The sequence below is a fragment of the Rattus rattus genome, chromosome 15 (genome assembly GCF_011064425.1).
Source record: "Rattus rattus isolate New Zealand chromosome 15, Rrattus_CSIRO_v1, whole genome shotgun sequence".
Classification (NCBI taxonomy): domain Eukaryota; kingdom Metazoa; phylum Chordata; class Mammalia; order Rodentia; family Muridae; genus Rattus; species Rattus rattus.
In genome coordinates, this window is record NC_046168.1 from 30,669,031 (window position 1) to 30,685,259 (window position 16,229).

The window sequence follows — 16,229 nt, forward strand, 5'->3', positions numbered from 1 at the left end:
GCACACACATACACACATGCACACACATGCATGCACACATATACACACACACATACACACATACACACACAGATACACATGCACACAGGCACACAGACAGAAACACACATGCACACACACACACATACACACAGACACACAGACACATGCACACACACATATACACAGGCACATACACAGATACACACATGCACACACATTCACACGCACATACACAGGCACATGCACAGATACACACATGTACGCACACATACATACACACGCATACACACAGACACATACAGATACACATACACATGTACATACAAATACCACAGACACACACAGATACACACATGCACACCACACACATTCACACACATATCAGCACACATACACATGTATACATGCACACATGCATACACACACATGCACACACACATACACACAGGCACACACAGAGATACACACATGCACACTTACACACACATGCACACACATACACATACACACCTACAGATACACATGCACACACACATAGATACATGTACACACACATAGATGTACACGTGCACACACACATACACACACAAAGAAACTAATGCTATTGGAGAAAACACTGAGACAGAAAGAAGACAGGGGTAACACAATCAATGTTGTATCAAAAAAGAGACAGAGAGCACTGAGGAAAATATTAGTATTTTTGCAGCTGTCAGTTTGTCACGTTCCCTAAACTGCTGTTGACTCGTGTTCCACTGACTTGAATGTGGAGGGTTTTTATTAAAATTTTCAAACATTACATTTTGTGCATTGTTTGCTTGAGTGGACAGAGCAGGACGGAAGCTCAGATCCGTTCAGAGGACAGAGAGACAGAAGCTGGCACTCATGAAGCCATTCTCCTCAAGAAGATACTGACTGGTTCTGTGAAGGTGCTGGTTGCTTTGTCACACAGAGTATCTTCCAGAAAGCCTTCTGGAAACGTCTGTGGCACAAAGGGTATAGAAAGGGATTAATAAGTGAATTGAACCACTGTAGCCAAAAGGCAATGCTGTACCAAATCGATTTGGGGCGCTCCCCTCTGTGATAAGTTGAAAGAACAATTGTGAACAGGCAATACGGAGCCCAGCAAATGGCAAAAGCGCTCAGGAGGATAGCTAGCGACCTGGCTAGCTTCCTGCCTCTGAGAAGCTCCACGTGCTCTCTCTGGTGAAGCACTGGGCTTTCTGGTCGGCAGAAGGAACCCACTTTGAAGGCGATGATACTACTGCTCATGTGAGTCCTTAAGGACACCAGGAGACTGCTCTTTCCTCGCGGACTTTCTGAATGAAGGGATGCGGCTGGTTCCTTTAGCCCAGGAAGACTTGTCCTACAAGCCAACCCAGTTCTGCGTGAGTGTCCAGTGCCCCTGGAAGAGGTAGCGATGAATCCAGCGTGGCTAGGGCTCCTACTGAGACTCCCATGCTTCCACAGGCTCCGGTAAATCTGTACACTGAAATAGACCACCAAGGAGACAGGGAGCAGGAATTCCAAGAACGTTGTAATGGCGAGGATGTACCACTCGGTGACAAAGCCAGGTTCACACTCCTTTGTGCTGGTGCTGTTCTTCCAAGAATCCGAAGCCAGAATCATTGGGCCATTGACCAAGAAAGCCAGTATCCAAACAGCCACCATTTGAGCAACAATTTTCAGGATGCCAGTGTGCTGTGCTCTATAACGCACCTACAAGAAACCAAGCAAATTATTTTTTTTTTTTCGGAGCTGGGGACCGAACCCAGGGCCTTGCGCTTGATAGGCAAGCGCTCTACCACTGAGCTAAATCCCCAACCCAAATTAATTTTGATTTAACGAAAACATGCAGAATACATGGGGCATCCCACAGTCACTCAGAAGTTCCAGGGATTTGCAAGAGCTCCATTAACTCCCATGATCTTGGCGCATGCTTTCTCGATAATTTTCCAGAGGAAAGAGCAGACCATGAGGTGAAGATTTGAACACCACAGCAAGGCCATGGACACTATCTAAAATAAGAATGCAGTTTTCTCAAAGCCTGATGTGGTAGCATGAATTTGTAACCCTGGCGCCTGGTCAGTACGGACAGGAGGATCCTTGAGGCCTTCTAGTCAGTCCATCTATCTCACCCATTTGATGAGCTCCAGGCCAAAGAAAGACCCTGTCCCCAAAGAATGCCATTTATAAGAATGACACCTAAAGTTGCTTCTACACACACTTGCGTATACACATGCACATGCATGCCATCTGTTCACACAGCACATGCATACACATGCATGAAAAAAGGTGCCTGATACCTCAGGGATGATACTTCTAACCAACATATACATGCATGCATACATGTATATACTCATGCAGAAAGAAACAGTGTTCTCTTCAATGAAACACAAGCCAGGATGTTTCAGTAAAGAAAGCATTGTGGTTTGGGGAATTAATGTTGATAAACGTGTAGAGAAAAGCATGTACCACATTATAGGGCAAAGCCCATTCTGCACCATAGGCACAGTTTAAAATGCTTTAAAAGTCATGGCTTATCTGGTCCTGACATCAGGAAGAACATACTCAGCTGTTTACACAGGATCCCCACGGTAAGGCCAACAACAGAGGTAGCCCTTGAACCACTCCCAAGAGACTGCACACAAGAAGGCACTTGGCCATGTTGGAGTGATGCTGTTTCTGGACACTCCCAGGGCACTAAGTGTTTCCATCACAGCCAAAACCATGAGGAGAAGCCATGTGGAGAGTCATGACTACAGCAAGTGCCAGTGTGTGTCCATGTATATGTGTGTGTGTGTGTATCTGTCTGTCTGTGTGTCTCTGTATGTGTTTATGTGTATGTCTTTGTGTGTGTGTGTCTGTGTCTCTGTGCGTATATCTGTGTGTAATACATGTGTGTTTGTCTATGTCTGTGGGTATGTCTGTGTCTATGTGTGTGTATATGTCTGTATGTATATGTATGTGTGTGTATCTGTGAATGTGTGTGCGTGAGTGTGTATGTGCATGTGTGTGTGTGCATGCGTGTGTGTGCATGCGTGTGTGTGCATGCGTGTGTGTGTGTGTGTGTGTGCATGCGTGTGTGTGTGCATGCGTGTGTGTGTGTGTGTGTGTGTGTGTGTGCGCGCGTGTGCTGTCTGAGGGTGACAAAGTCAGACTTACACAAGGACAAATGAAGTTAGGGTCTGCAAATGAGTGTTACCCTCTATGATCTTTGTGTCAAAGTGGAAATCTTTAAGACAATCTTTGACAATCGAAAGGCATGTAAAGACCGACTGCCCTTATCTGGAATAAATATTTCAACCAAAATATCAAATCCAGGACCCTGCCATGCCTGGGAAATGCTCTACTCCTGAGCTACATCTAGGCCCTTCCTGTTCAAGGCAAGAACTCATTCTGTGGCTCAGCTTGACCTTGCATTCATCCTGAAGACCCAACCCTTTGGTTTGGTTTTACATCTATTTTTATGTGTATGGGTGTCCGGTGTGTGTGTATGTGTGTGTGTGTGTGTGTGTGTGTGTGTGTGTGTGTGTGTGTCACATGCATGTGTGGTGCTCCTGAAGGTCAGAGAGAACATCTGATCCCCAGGAACCAATGAGCCACAGCACGGATGCCTGGAACCAGACCAGGGTCCTCGGAGAGGAACATGTGTGAAAGAAGGAGGCTCACATTTGTTTTGATCCTGTGCCTCATCAAGCTCTCTGAATTTCTGTGCAGTGTGTAAGCTTCCTTCCAACTCAGATGTTCCAGGTTTCTCCCATACCCCTGCTCACAGGGAAAGAGGCACCCACGACCTCCTCTCGGTGGATATCATTTTCTCTGGGTTTTAAACATCAGCAGAGCATGTTTTCACATTTTTAAAGAGAAGCAGGGTGGCCCTTTGATTTACTACACATGCGTGCCAATGGCTGTTGATAAGAAGAAAATGGTTGATAACTTTTTTTAACTTTTTAACTGTAAAGAAACGTGGGCCCCATCCCCTCCCACTCACACATACAAACACAGCAAACTGCTGGCGTTTCTGAGAACAAGCTCAGAAGTAAGCTGGCCCATGATGCTGACCACAGCTTCCACACACAGCCCACATTTCCACCTCCCCCTTTTCCTGACACTACTTAACCCATCACTTGCACTAAGTCTAACGGCTGTGGAGATGGGGACAACACCCAGATGGTCATAAACCTTCATTTAGTTGAATTGCTCTACTCACCCTTTGAAATGATATAAAGAGACAGACAGACAGACAGACAGACAGACAGATCATACACTAGAGATGCTTCTCTCTTTCATTTGGCACAGGGTCAGCTGAGCTAATGGGCATCCCAGGGACCTGGGACAGGGCTGGCCATCTCACCATCTCTTCAGTGGGGAGCAGTCTTCACAGATGACTGCTCCAGGGTCACTGGAATCCAGACCCAGCTGGTTGCAGTGACCTCTCTGAAATCGATCTCACCCTCTACAAAACATGTACACTGTTCAGGATGTTGCTCCCTGCCCTGCCTCCTTCCCTACCTCAGTAAAAGGTTCTGTCAGTCATATTCCATCTGGGAGACAGGAAGACCCTTCTGGTATTAATAATAGGGTGAGCTCCTGTGTTCAACCGAATCGAGTCCCTAAACGCGTTCTACGCATCCCATCCACAAGTACCTGTGAACGTGACCTTATTTGTAAATGTGGTGTTGACAGATGTAATTAAGATAGGAGGACGTCATGTTAAACTTGGGGTCACTTCGATCCAGTAATGACCAATGTCCTCATAAGAAGAATAGGGGTTGGGGATTTAGCTCAGTGGTAGAGCTCTTGCCTAACAAGTGCAAGGCCCTGGGTTCGGTCCTCAGCTTCGAAAAAAAAAAAAAGAAGAAGAGTAAGAATAAATGAAAACCACAAATTCCCTCTGATTTCCACCTATGAACAATTAATTAGTTGTTAAGGTGCTTGTGGCCCCTGGGCAGCGGCCACCATTCACTCATCCTCGTGTGGAGATTCTTGTCATGCAGCCCACATTGTCCTAGGTGCCCAGCCCAGGCCAAGTTTACAGTCTTCACCCTTGGCCACATGATAAGAAAGAGCAAAGAAAGAGTTGTAGTGAAGTGTCTCCAAGCCAAAGATGGCCCACATCCAAAGCCTTGAGAAAGCTATGGAGGTCTTCCCAGAGGCTCAGAGAGAGGGCAGCCTCCCTGAAGTTGAACTTGAAGCTTCCAGAGTAAAGATAGAGTGATTCCTGCTAATTTTAGCCACAAAGACTATGGCCCTGCCCCAGAGATCCCCAGTCGGTCCCCAAATACTATTCCTCATGGCTTAGATTTCATTACAAAGTGTCTCTCTTCGTGTGAGGGCAAGGGAAGAGTCTTTCATTAGGCACACTCTAATTCCTACTGTCTCCAGTTGGGATCTAGCTCCACAGCCCACCTTCATCACCCACTGTTGGTCCAGCCCTTCCAGAGGACATGGCTGAACAGTATTATGGCCATCTTCGTTGAAGCTTCGCTTTGGAAACTATGGAGAGATTTCTACTTCCTGGGCCGAGTCCCTGTTTCCTGTCACAAGCTCTCTACTTACAGCCTCAGGCAAACTGAGCTTCCCATGAAGCTGGCTTGAGAGCACTCAGGAGTCTTGGATTTAACCCAACTAAGTACAAGTGTCTACTTAGCTGCTGTCATGGTTTGCATATGCTTGACCTGGGAAGTGGCACTATTACAAGGTGTGGTCTTGTTGCAGTAGGTGTGTCACTGTGGGGTGGGCTTGGAGACCCTCCTCCTAGCTGCCTGAGGATGCCCAGTCTGTTCCTGGCTTCCCTCGGATGAAGATGTAGAACTCTGAGCTCCTCCTGCACCATGCCTGCTTGGATGCTGCCATGCTCCCACCTTGATGATAATGGACTGAAACTCTGAACCTGGAAACCAGCCCCAATTAAATGTTGTCCTTTATAGAGTTGCCTTGGTCATGGTGTCTGCTCACAGCAGTAAAACCTTGACTGAGCAGCTGCCCAGTCACTGTTCACACTGTTTCACATGTAGGGTTTGCCCTACCCTCAACTCTGTTCCTAGGAATGGAGACCCAGCCACCTATATCTTAGGAAACTGGCAACCTTCACTGCCAGAGAATTCCTTAAACACACACACACACACACACACACACACACACACACACACACCATCGCCACCACCATCACATACACTGCACACATCACCACACACACACACACACACACACACACACACCACCACCACCACCATCACATACACTGCACACATCACACACACACACACACACACACCATCACCAACACCAGCACATACACCACACACATAAACACACACACATACACACACACACACACACACACACACCACCACCACACAAATCATCTAGGTCTTCTGTGTTCCACTCTCAACAGCATAGCTGAGAATACCATAGGTTCTACAAAACTGAAAAAATGTTACTACTGGGCCCTGGATAAATATTTGCTGTTCCCTAACCTTTAACAGGCAGAGTCACCCTGTTAATGTCTGGGGCCAGGAGGTCCCAAGATGACCTCCTGATGTGGGACTGCCTACATTTTCCAGAATATTCTGTGAAAGCAAAAGAAATCTGTATATTTTAGAATCTCTTCGTTCCAACAGTTTATCTTTTATCTAATCTCTTGTCCAGTTGGGTCCTCTCAGGCAGGAGCATACCAGTCCACTCAACACTGCCATCACAGCATTTGGTTAACAGAACTCATACATCTCTGAGTATGCCTTCCTCAGAATCACCACCATTCCCAAATGCTTGTTTCTGTATCTCAGCACGTACCAAGATGGACCAAACAATAGATCCCCCAGAGCTGTGAGATCCTAGGATCCAACAGTAAATGAGGTCAATGTTGTAAATAAGGTTGGGGAGCTTGCTCAGTGGAAAGCACTTGTCAGGAACGTTTAAGGACCCAAGTTCAGATCCCCAGTACCCAGGTAAAGCCAGACTCCAGCTGTGTGCACTTAGAACATCCACACTCCTGAGGAGAGAAAGGAGTCAGGCCCAGAAGAATGCCCTGAAGTTTAGAGACAGGCTAACCTGGCATACGCAATGAAAAGTCAGCAAACCTCGAACAAGGGGAAGATAAGAACAACACCTCCCTCTACTCCTCTCAGTCTCCCACACCTTCCTCTCCCCCAGATGCGCTCCTCCCCTGGGTTTTTAAGGTCACAAATCTCTGCACCACAGTTTTGTGGCTTCTTTCTACCCACAGCCTGTTTTCTCCTTTATCCCATTGCTGCGAGGTTTATCTTAAGAATTGCCACTAACTCACTGCTGAAGCTATTCCAGATTTCGCCTAAGCCCAGCTTTCTTGCCGTGCATCCTAAGCCGGCTCTGCTGTATCACTGTCTTCTCTTCGGTGGGTTCAAAATCGATGTTCTCACTAGGATCACTCAGGGATTCTTTCTAGTTCCCCGCAGAGCTCTATCTTGAGAAAAATATTGAGGTTTCAACTTGGTCCTGGGCTGGAGATTGGAACCTCACAGACAGACAAGCTACTGTAGACGCAGCTAGCATTCCTCACAATGTGTTTTCGGTCCTTTTTTCCCCCTTCAAACGCTGATAGAGTTAACCAGATCGCAAAGAATAAACATCAGTGAGATCCATCCCCAACATCCCCAGCACGGGCTTGCATGGCTAAGGGACCCAGAATTTACAACTGTCGTCTTCTAAGGGAAATGAATGAATGTTGTGACTTACAGCGTTTGAAACTGACTGGTATCGATCATAGCTAATGAGGACAATATTGTAGACGGATGCTGTGCACAAAAGATAGTCAGTAATGAGCCAAAACATGCAGATTCCACTTCCAAAATTCCAGTCAAACAGCGTGTGAGGGATGTACAGAGGAATGGAGATGACACCTGTACAGGAAGGAAATGAGTTTAAAGAAACAACGTTGGACCAGCAAGATGGCTCAGTGCCTACAGATGTTTGCCACCAATCTGGACAAATCCCATAAGTCCATATGGCACAGGAGAGACCTAATTCCTGTAGGTTTTGCTCTAACTTACACGTGCATATCATGGCATGCTGTGGCACCGCTGCGCAGGTGCACATGCACGCACACACATGCATATGCATACATGCACACACATGCACATGTACATATACATATGCATGCATGTAATCAATTTTTTAAACATTTAAAAAACATACACATCATTGACTACCAAAAAAGGTATATTCTAGTGGATACACCGAAGAGAGGCGTGTCCAAATCCACTGATAATGGCTTGCTTATTGCTACAGTGTGGCTAACTGTCCTGCAGAGGCGCCTATGGAAAACCTTGCCTTCAGCTTGGTAGGACAGGTAAGTGCTGTGGACCTGGAGAGATAGAGCCAAGTGTGAGACTCTTAGCTCACTGGAGCCTGCACTGGACAAAGGTATGGAACCCAAGTTCCTCCTCCCCATTCTAGATGTCGCACTCACTAACACATGTGCTCCCAACTGTCCACCACCATCAGGAGCCAAAACAATAGGCCACCCAATCTTGGATTCGAACTGGCAAACGCTGATCTGAATTGTTTTCTTCCTAAGTTCACTGCCTCAGACATTTTGTTGTCGTAAGGCCATGCCGACAATGCTAGATACAAAAACTGTTGGTATTTCTCCAGGCTCTGTATGACTAATATCACCTATGCATTCTTTAAATGTTATTTTTAAAATAGTTGTCATGAGCTACCAGTGGGTGCTCCTTACCACTTCCCAAATAAAGCAGAGAGGCTAACTGTGTTTCCAGCCGTTTTCGCCACAATGCGCCCCGATGTTCTCTGTGGTCCATTCCAAACATAGCGGCAGGTCACCCTCTCCCATAGCAGTGGGTCACCCTCCCGCAGCAGCCCTGATTTTCACATCCCATTCTCTTTGAAACATTGCTCCTCCTAGAATGTCTTCCTCCTTCGTGGTTTTATGCCAGAGATCCAGTCTCGACCTTACCCTAGGCACATGATGTTACCTCTTCTCCTCCTTTATGAAAACGCCTCATCTGCCATGCCCTTGTCCTCGGAAGCTCTGTGGTTGCTGCGATCCCTCAGTCACTTACACTCTCAGAAACTTTGCTAGATTTTTTTTTTTTTTAGTTTTTGTGCATATAAATTGTACGCGATAAAGGGTTTCACTGTGACATCATGCATGAAGATGTGTTTCTACTGTGTTATCTCCTTCATTGCTGCCTCTCACCTTTCTCCCATAGGAATGTTCTCTTCCCAGTCAGTCCCTGCCCCCTTCTCTCTTTCTCTTTCTCTTTCCCCCTTCCTCTCCGTCCCTCCCCCTCCCTCTCTCCCCTTCCCTCTCCCTCTCTCTTCCCCTCCCTTCTCTGCCCTCCCTCTTCCCTCCTCTCTCTCACTCCCCCTCTCTCCCCTCTCCCTCCTGGGGAGCAGCCTCCCAGTATCTGGTATTACAGACCTGTATCACCAAACCTGCTATTCCCATACGTTCAAATAACCTGCTAGTTCTGCGTTTCAGTTATGGGGTAGGGTTGGTTTGTGGAGGTACAGTCTCACTATCTAGCCCAGGCTGCCTTTGAAATCACTGTAGCTTGGGCTGTCCTCAAACCCATGATGCCCCTGTCTTAGCCTTCTTCTGGGTCTTGGGCTGAGATTACAGGCATACACTATCAATGGTTCTTTCAATGATCAGTAAGCGTCATTGGGGCGACTTTCATATCATCAGTTGGGGCAGGGGCAGGAGGGATGACTATGACAGAAAGTAGAACCCCAAGGTTACCTGAGGTAAATCGAAGCACCTCGAAATGAGATGTTCATATTTTAGTTCATCACTGTGGCTTTCAATGCTCCCAACACGAAGAAGTGGATAACAACTAGATGCTACTGACTTAAAGATTAAAGAGATTAAAGATCAAGATCTGAATTAAACTCTCTTTTCCATACTTTTTGAATTCTATAAAAGAGGAAGGATGTGTTAGGGTTTCTAGAAGCTGCTGTAAGCTGGCCAAAACACACTGTTCCATTGTTCTATGTGTGTGCATGCATGCTTCCTAGCTTGTGAGCAAGCCAGCAGTCTGGAGATTGAACCCAGGTCCTCATGCTTGTGGGCAAGCGACAAAGACCAAGTCGTCGCAGCAGAACCCATTCCTTAGGTTTTTGTAAACCCCTGCTGTCTCCATGGTGTACTGGTATAGATGATCTGTTCTTGGTTCCGCTCTCTATGGAATAATGGTGATGCCTGTGGATCATTCCACATAGTTTCAGAAAAGTAAATCTTGAATATTTCTCAGACAGGCCTGCTCATACGTGTCCCTGCCAAGTCTGCTCTGGAAATTTGCAAGACTAGAGCAATCAGCCTTTGGCACGTGTGCTTAAAAAGAAGCGAGGGAAGTCGAATAGGCTGTATTAAAAAAGAGGGTGGTAAGCGGAGATGGGGTGGGGGAAGGGGAGCAGGAATGAGAATGAAGATGGGGGAGCCCTGTGAGATGGGAGGTGACCTGCCCCGTGCCAGTTGCTCAGTAACCTCTGGCTCATGTACACTGTGCCCCTTCAGCCTCACATCCTGGGAGCTGCATTTCTCTTGACTTATTCTTCCCCAGACAGCAGCCCCATCTGTTTGTTCAGATGTGTCTTTCACAGTGAGACCTGGCTCTCAAGTTTTATACTGAAATTTCATTCTCCCTCTTCCTCTCTCTCTCCTTCCCTCCATCCATCCCTTTCTTTTCCCCTCCATCTCTCCCACTCTCATCCTGCCATATTTTTCTGAAGCAATTATCACCTCTAAAACACTACATACTTTTACTTACTTATGTCTTATATTATGTCTCCCCAGTCCCATGCCCATATCTGGTAGAAAGCATAATATACATGTATATATGTGTGTGTACACACACACACACACACACACACACATACACACACATGTATGTGTGTATGTATGTATGTATGTATGTATGTATGTATGTATGTATGTATATTTGTGCATCAGAAGAGCAAGAGGTCTTGCCAGTCTTTGTGCTTGCTTTGAAGTGTGTAATTGTTACATAAATAAATTGAAGACAGTGGGGAAGCCTAGTTTGCTTTAAAATCGACACCAGCGTGGTATTGCCCTTCTGCCCAAGCCAGCTATAGAAAACTGCTACCCCTCCACACTCCCATCGCTCTCCCTGTCCTACATGCTGAAGCTCCAACATTCTCAAAGCGGCTCTATTTAGAGATAGAACCTCTGAAAGAAAGGCTCCAGGTAAACATGCCACAAGGGTGGAGCCCTGATTCATCAGACTGAGAGCTATGAGACAGAGCTTGCCTCTCTTCACACATACCTGTCCAGCCCATTTGTGGAACCAAACTTGGTAGATATCTCAGGTAGTGAGATGTGTAAAAGCACAAATTCCTATCGTTTAAGCTTCCCAGCCTCTGGTGTTTTATTACAGTAGTCTAAGTATATGCAGAAGCCAAGAGAGAAACCCTGAACTGAACTAGTGGGTAAAGATGTAGATTTACATATACATATAGAGATACAACATGAAACAAAAGTAAACCTTCCCTCCCTCTAAAATTCCTTCAGGCTTTGTTGACATCAACTACATTTTGCCTCTGAAGAGACTTTCCTGACCATCCACCGTATGGCTGATAAGAAATAAACACCCATGGGTGAGAACACTGGTCACACAATTTAATAGGCATTTCCTTCTAATACACATAGTGTACTAATTGCTTTTCTCAATATTGTGATCAAATACTGCACAAGAAGTAAAAGTAAAGTGGTTGGGTTCGTTTTGTCTTACAGTTTAAAGGGGTACAGTGGTCACAGGCAAACCAGACTGTGTCAACAGTCAGTAATCAGAGTCCATAAGAAGCGAGATTGGGATATCAATCCTCAGAGCCCGCCCCCAAGGACATACTTCCTCAGGAAGTCCCCACCTCCTAAAGGGTCTACAGCTTTTCCAAACAGTGCCTCCAGCCAAGGACAATGTGTTCAAACACATGAGGCTGTAAGGGACAGTTCACCTTCAAGCCACAACTGCTAGTATTCAGGTGAGAGAGAGTCCGCCATGCGAGGTCTTTCTGTGTCTCATCGGCATGGCATCCAGCATAGCAGGCTCACAGACTCTGCTATGTCTTTACTTTTCTATAACAAATTCAATCTAGGAAGCCAGCTACTTGGTTACCACAAGTTTAGAGTCTCTATAGGATCTGGTTCCAAAACCTCGAAAAGTGCACAGAGCAAGGAGGGACCACAGTCCCAAAGGCATCTTAGGACCTAAGCAGTTTCGTCATTGTCCCGCAGCTCTAGAGCTTGGTCCAACCACAGAGATTACTAGAGAGACTAGTAATTAGGGGGTTGGACAGATGCACGGTGGTTCAGCAGGTAAAGGTACCTGCCAGCAACCTGGACTCGTGTGCTGGGTAGAACTGATTCCTGATGGCTTTCCTCGGCCTCTGCCTGTTCATCGTGGCACAGCACCGACCCACACAGTAAAATCGTTAATGTCAAAATAAAAGTATTAGTAGCAAGGATAATAATGATAGCAGTGATGGCGTCCAGCTACAGAAAACCTCTCCCGGGTGCATCCCTCAGGCTCAGAGTTCACCCTTGAGAGGACAGCAAAGGACAGCGCGCTGGCAGAAAACTCAGATCTCATTACACAAAGCTTGCAGGGACTGTCCCATTTCTTGTCCCATGGAGAGTGCTGTGCTAAAGGGGACTTCTGGGGCTGGAGAGATGGCTCAGCGGTTAAGACCACCCAACTACTCTTCCAGAGGTCCTGAGTTCAATTCCCAGCAACCACATGGTGGCTCACAACCATCTGTAAAGAGATCCGATGCCCTCTTCTGGTGTATTTGAAGAAGCTACAGTGTACTTATATATAATAAATAAATAAATCTTTTAAAAGGGGGGGGGAACTTCTGGAAGAAGGTATGGGGCAGAGGAAACATGAAGGACCAGAACTGGCAGATGACACCGGGCTCCTAGAAGCAATGGCTCCATGGTAAGGTGCTTTTCTTGCAAGGAGGTGGTTTATCCTAATCATTGAGTTCCAGGTCGGTGAGAAACCTTGCCACAAAGGAAGAGGATGATACTCCTGACGATGACACACGAGGTTGTCTATTGGCTCTCACAGGTACATATGCACATCCATTTCCGTGCACATGTGCAGGCACACACACACAAGAAGGAGCTTATACAAGCACACGCAGACATAGCTAGACAACTGTTTGCTTGCTTGATTGTTTGTTTGTCTTGTTTGAGACAGGGAGTATGTAGCTCTGGCTGGCCTTGAACTCAGAAATCTGCCTGCCTTTGCCTCCTGGGAGCTAAGATTAAAGGCATGGACCACCACACTCAGTCTACATGCAAACATTTGAGAAGAAAAGACAAGACAAGAAAAGAAAAGAAAAAGGAGGGGAGGGGAGGGGAAAGAAAGGGAAGGGAGGGGAAGAGAAGGGAGGGGAGGGAAGGGAGGGGAGGGGAGGGGAAGGGAAGGGAAGGGGAGGGGAGAAAAATCTGTGTTTGACTTCTCTCTGCAGAAACAAAGCTGTTCTCGCCCGTTCTCACACTGGCTGGGGAGCAGCAAGCCTAGCAGCTGCACATCTACACAGCTATTTCTCAGAGACAGGCTACGTCTCCCGCCTATGGTGTTCAAGCCTCGAGGGAGGAGTCTCCTTGAGGCCTACCTTGGACTAGATAAAGAGACACTCATTCTTATCTGAAGCTGTTTGGGTTTGAAAGTTCCCAGTCCACGGCTCTCTCAGCTCTTCACCTCACCCCTCCCTACTGCCAGGCTCCTTAGGGTCTCCCTCTCACCGTGCCACTCTCCCTTCTCGGTGCCAAGTGTCACTGAAGGCTGTAGAATCCAATGAGGGAAAAGGAGATCTGTGTTTTTATGGCAGACCGCTCTCTGCGTTTACACACACTTGTACATCTATACATGTGATGTGAGCGTAGAGAACAATGAGGAAGGATCTGTAGCTAGCTGCAGATGTCAGCTGGAGAGACGAAATTGAATCGAGGACTGGGAAGGTTGTTGATTTATTTAAAGCACGCACATATAAACATATATATACATATATGTATACGCACACATATATAAGCATATATACATATATACACATATATGTTTATTCATACACACAAATATATACATATACATATACCATATATACATATATACACCACATATATACCATATATATACATATACATACACTATATATACATATACATATACCATACACACACACATATATATATACATACATATATATATACATACATATATATGTGTGTGTGTATGTGTATATATATATATATATATATATATATATATATATATATATCCAATGTAACTCCTTCTAACAATGAGACCAAGACCCTTGGGTTCAATTTCTGCCACTGTCGGTAAAACTAAGTAAACTAATAAATAATTGCTTAGCTCCGCTTATCTGTGGCCTGCCATTTCTATGTCTGGTGGGCTCCATTAGATACTGGCATTACCATCTGAGGGTCCTCACCATCCAGCTTCAGCCCTAGCTGCCTCCATCCAAGCATTCGTACAGCAGCCAGCCTGCAGCACACACGCAGCGATTTGCTACCTGTGCCACTGCTGATTCTTGGCCCTCTCTCCCCCATCTCTAGCTCTAGAAATCCTATCTGTCCTCGGAGTTACATTAGGGATGCCACAGTCCTGTGACCAAGTGTGTTTCCCTCTCCCGAGTGTCCATGGCACACAGTGCATCATCATGGGGTCTCCCATCATACCCAACGGTCCTGTGAACCTATCTTACATTCTGTGCCATGAAAGGAAGAGACAAACCCATTCCTGTGGCTTTCCTGGTTACCTAATAGTACTTGAGTGCCCAACTCTCTTAACATCGACTGTGTATGATACAAACATTGGTGAACTCAGTCTGAGTCAAAACATATCAGCCAAGAAATCAAAAGAGAGGAGGTCTAACATTTGTTAAGCAACCACTGTGGTTTTTGCAAGGAACAGAATGTCCTATGAATTGTGATTTAACATTAGCACAGGCTTTATGTAGCAATGAAATGAAATAATGTAGCTGCAGCAAGAGACAATGTCCTAGGAGCTCCTATGAGATGCGTCAGTCCCCTGAAGTACTGCAGTGTACCCCATCTGACCGCCACGAAGAGGGGAGAGCAGAACGCCCGGCAGGTAGAGCACCGGGCTCACAGAAGAGATCACAATAAGGGAATGAAAATGATTTTTAAAAATGTTTTCAAAGACGGAGGAACCTGGTTTCTGTGAACTCTTGCGGTCACATGATGCTCTGAGACTCTGTTGTATGTAGGGCAGCCAATTGCTGGCTGTGTCCGACTCCGTGCTATACGGAACACTGACCACCCTGTCCCTGCCCCTGTCCCTGTCCCACTGCACATACCATTTCTTGGTCATGCTGGCTTCCAGCAGACACACGATTCTTATTACTTAAATACTGGATACAAAGAAAACCATACTTACTTAGGAAAGAGTACTTGTAAATCTAAACAAGTTAAAAACAGCTCTGAAAACAACCTGGGACGCTAAAATAATTTTAGAACTATTCTGAATTCATTTATTCTAAAAGCAAAACCAAAAAAAAAAAAAAAACCTGTTTTCAGATAAAACTTCCTCTAATAGCCATATGTGCAGAGTTTCCTTTAAAGTGGCATACACATCTTTCCCAGAATTCTAACACTTTAATTTTTCTTCTTAGCCCCTCCAACCCATACAGTCCCTGGAATTACAAGACTTTAAGTTTGATAATTTTAAAGAAAGATACTTACCCACGAAGAAGTCAGAAATAGCCAAATTAAGAAAAAAATAATTACTTCGATGTCTAAGGTTTCTGTCTACTACAAAGGCTAAAATGACCACAGCATTGCCTATCGTTATAGCAAAAGCAAGCAGGGACATTAAAAATGCCAAGGGGACTTGAGCAGTCAGTGGCAAGACGCCAGTGCCGTTAGACTCCGACATCACATTAAATAATGGGCCACTACAGAAGTTCCACTTGGCCAGGCACTTTTAACAACCAGAAAGCTCTTATATACAGTCTCCTACTCAAAACAGCATCTTCAAATCTACTGATGAATTCACACTACTTCCTGGTTACTGATAGCCATCAACTTGTGGTAGCAATTTCCCTTTAACTGACAGTGAAAAGAATGTTTCCACAAAACAGAGAAATATCTTGTCTTAAGCAATGCAATATATTCATCCATCTTCTGGGTGAAGAGCAATATTATATAATATCTATAAAGCATAGTTTACAGGGCT

General features: G+C 45.6%; 1 protein-coding gene across 2 annotated transcripts; it reads right to left on the reverse strand.

Annotated features, from left to right (window-relative positions):
* Window positions 1-496: 496 nt before the first annotated feature.
* Hrh4 (histamine receptor H4) lies at window positions 497-15,958 on the reverse strand. Of its 2 annotated transcripts, none has more exons than XM_032886193.1 (3): window positions 15,737-15,958; window positions 7,699-7,862; window positions 497-1,698 (listed from the first exon to the last, which is right to left on the reverse strand). In XM_032886193.1, exons 1-3 carry the CDS (start codon window positions 15,927-15,929, stop codon window positions 880-882), a joined length of 1,176 nt encoding a protein of 391 aa, XP_032742084.1. In that variant the 5' UTR covers window positions 15,930-15,958; the 3' UTR covers window positions 497-879. The 2 variants fall into 2 exon arrangements, with proteins under 2 accessions (XP_032742084.1, XP_032742085.1); XM_032886194.1 differs by lacking the exon at window positions 7,699-7,862 and adding an exon at window positions 13,765-13,789 and having other exon boundaries at window positions 880-1,563; window positions 15,733-15,929.
* Window positions 15,959-16,229: the final 271 nt, after the last annotated feature.

What these genes read in the sequence shown, in the direction of transcription:
- Hrh4 (XM_032886193.1), bottom strand. Translation starts at nt 15,929, where the DNA reads ATGTCGGAGTCTAACGGCACTGGCGTCTTGCCACTGACTGCTCAAGTC. An exon ending in TATTTCTGACTTCTTCGTGG is followed by an intron (nt 7,863 to 15,736) that starts GTAAGTATCTTT and finishes CTTCCTGTACAG; the next exon opens with GTGTCATCTCCATTCCTCTG. An exon ending in ACCAGTCAGTTTCAAACGCT is followed by an intron (nt 1,699 to 7,698) that starts GTAAGTCACAAC and finishes GGTTTCTTGTAG; the next exon opens with GTGCGTTATAGAGCACAGCA.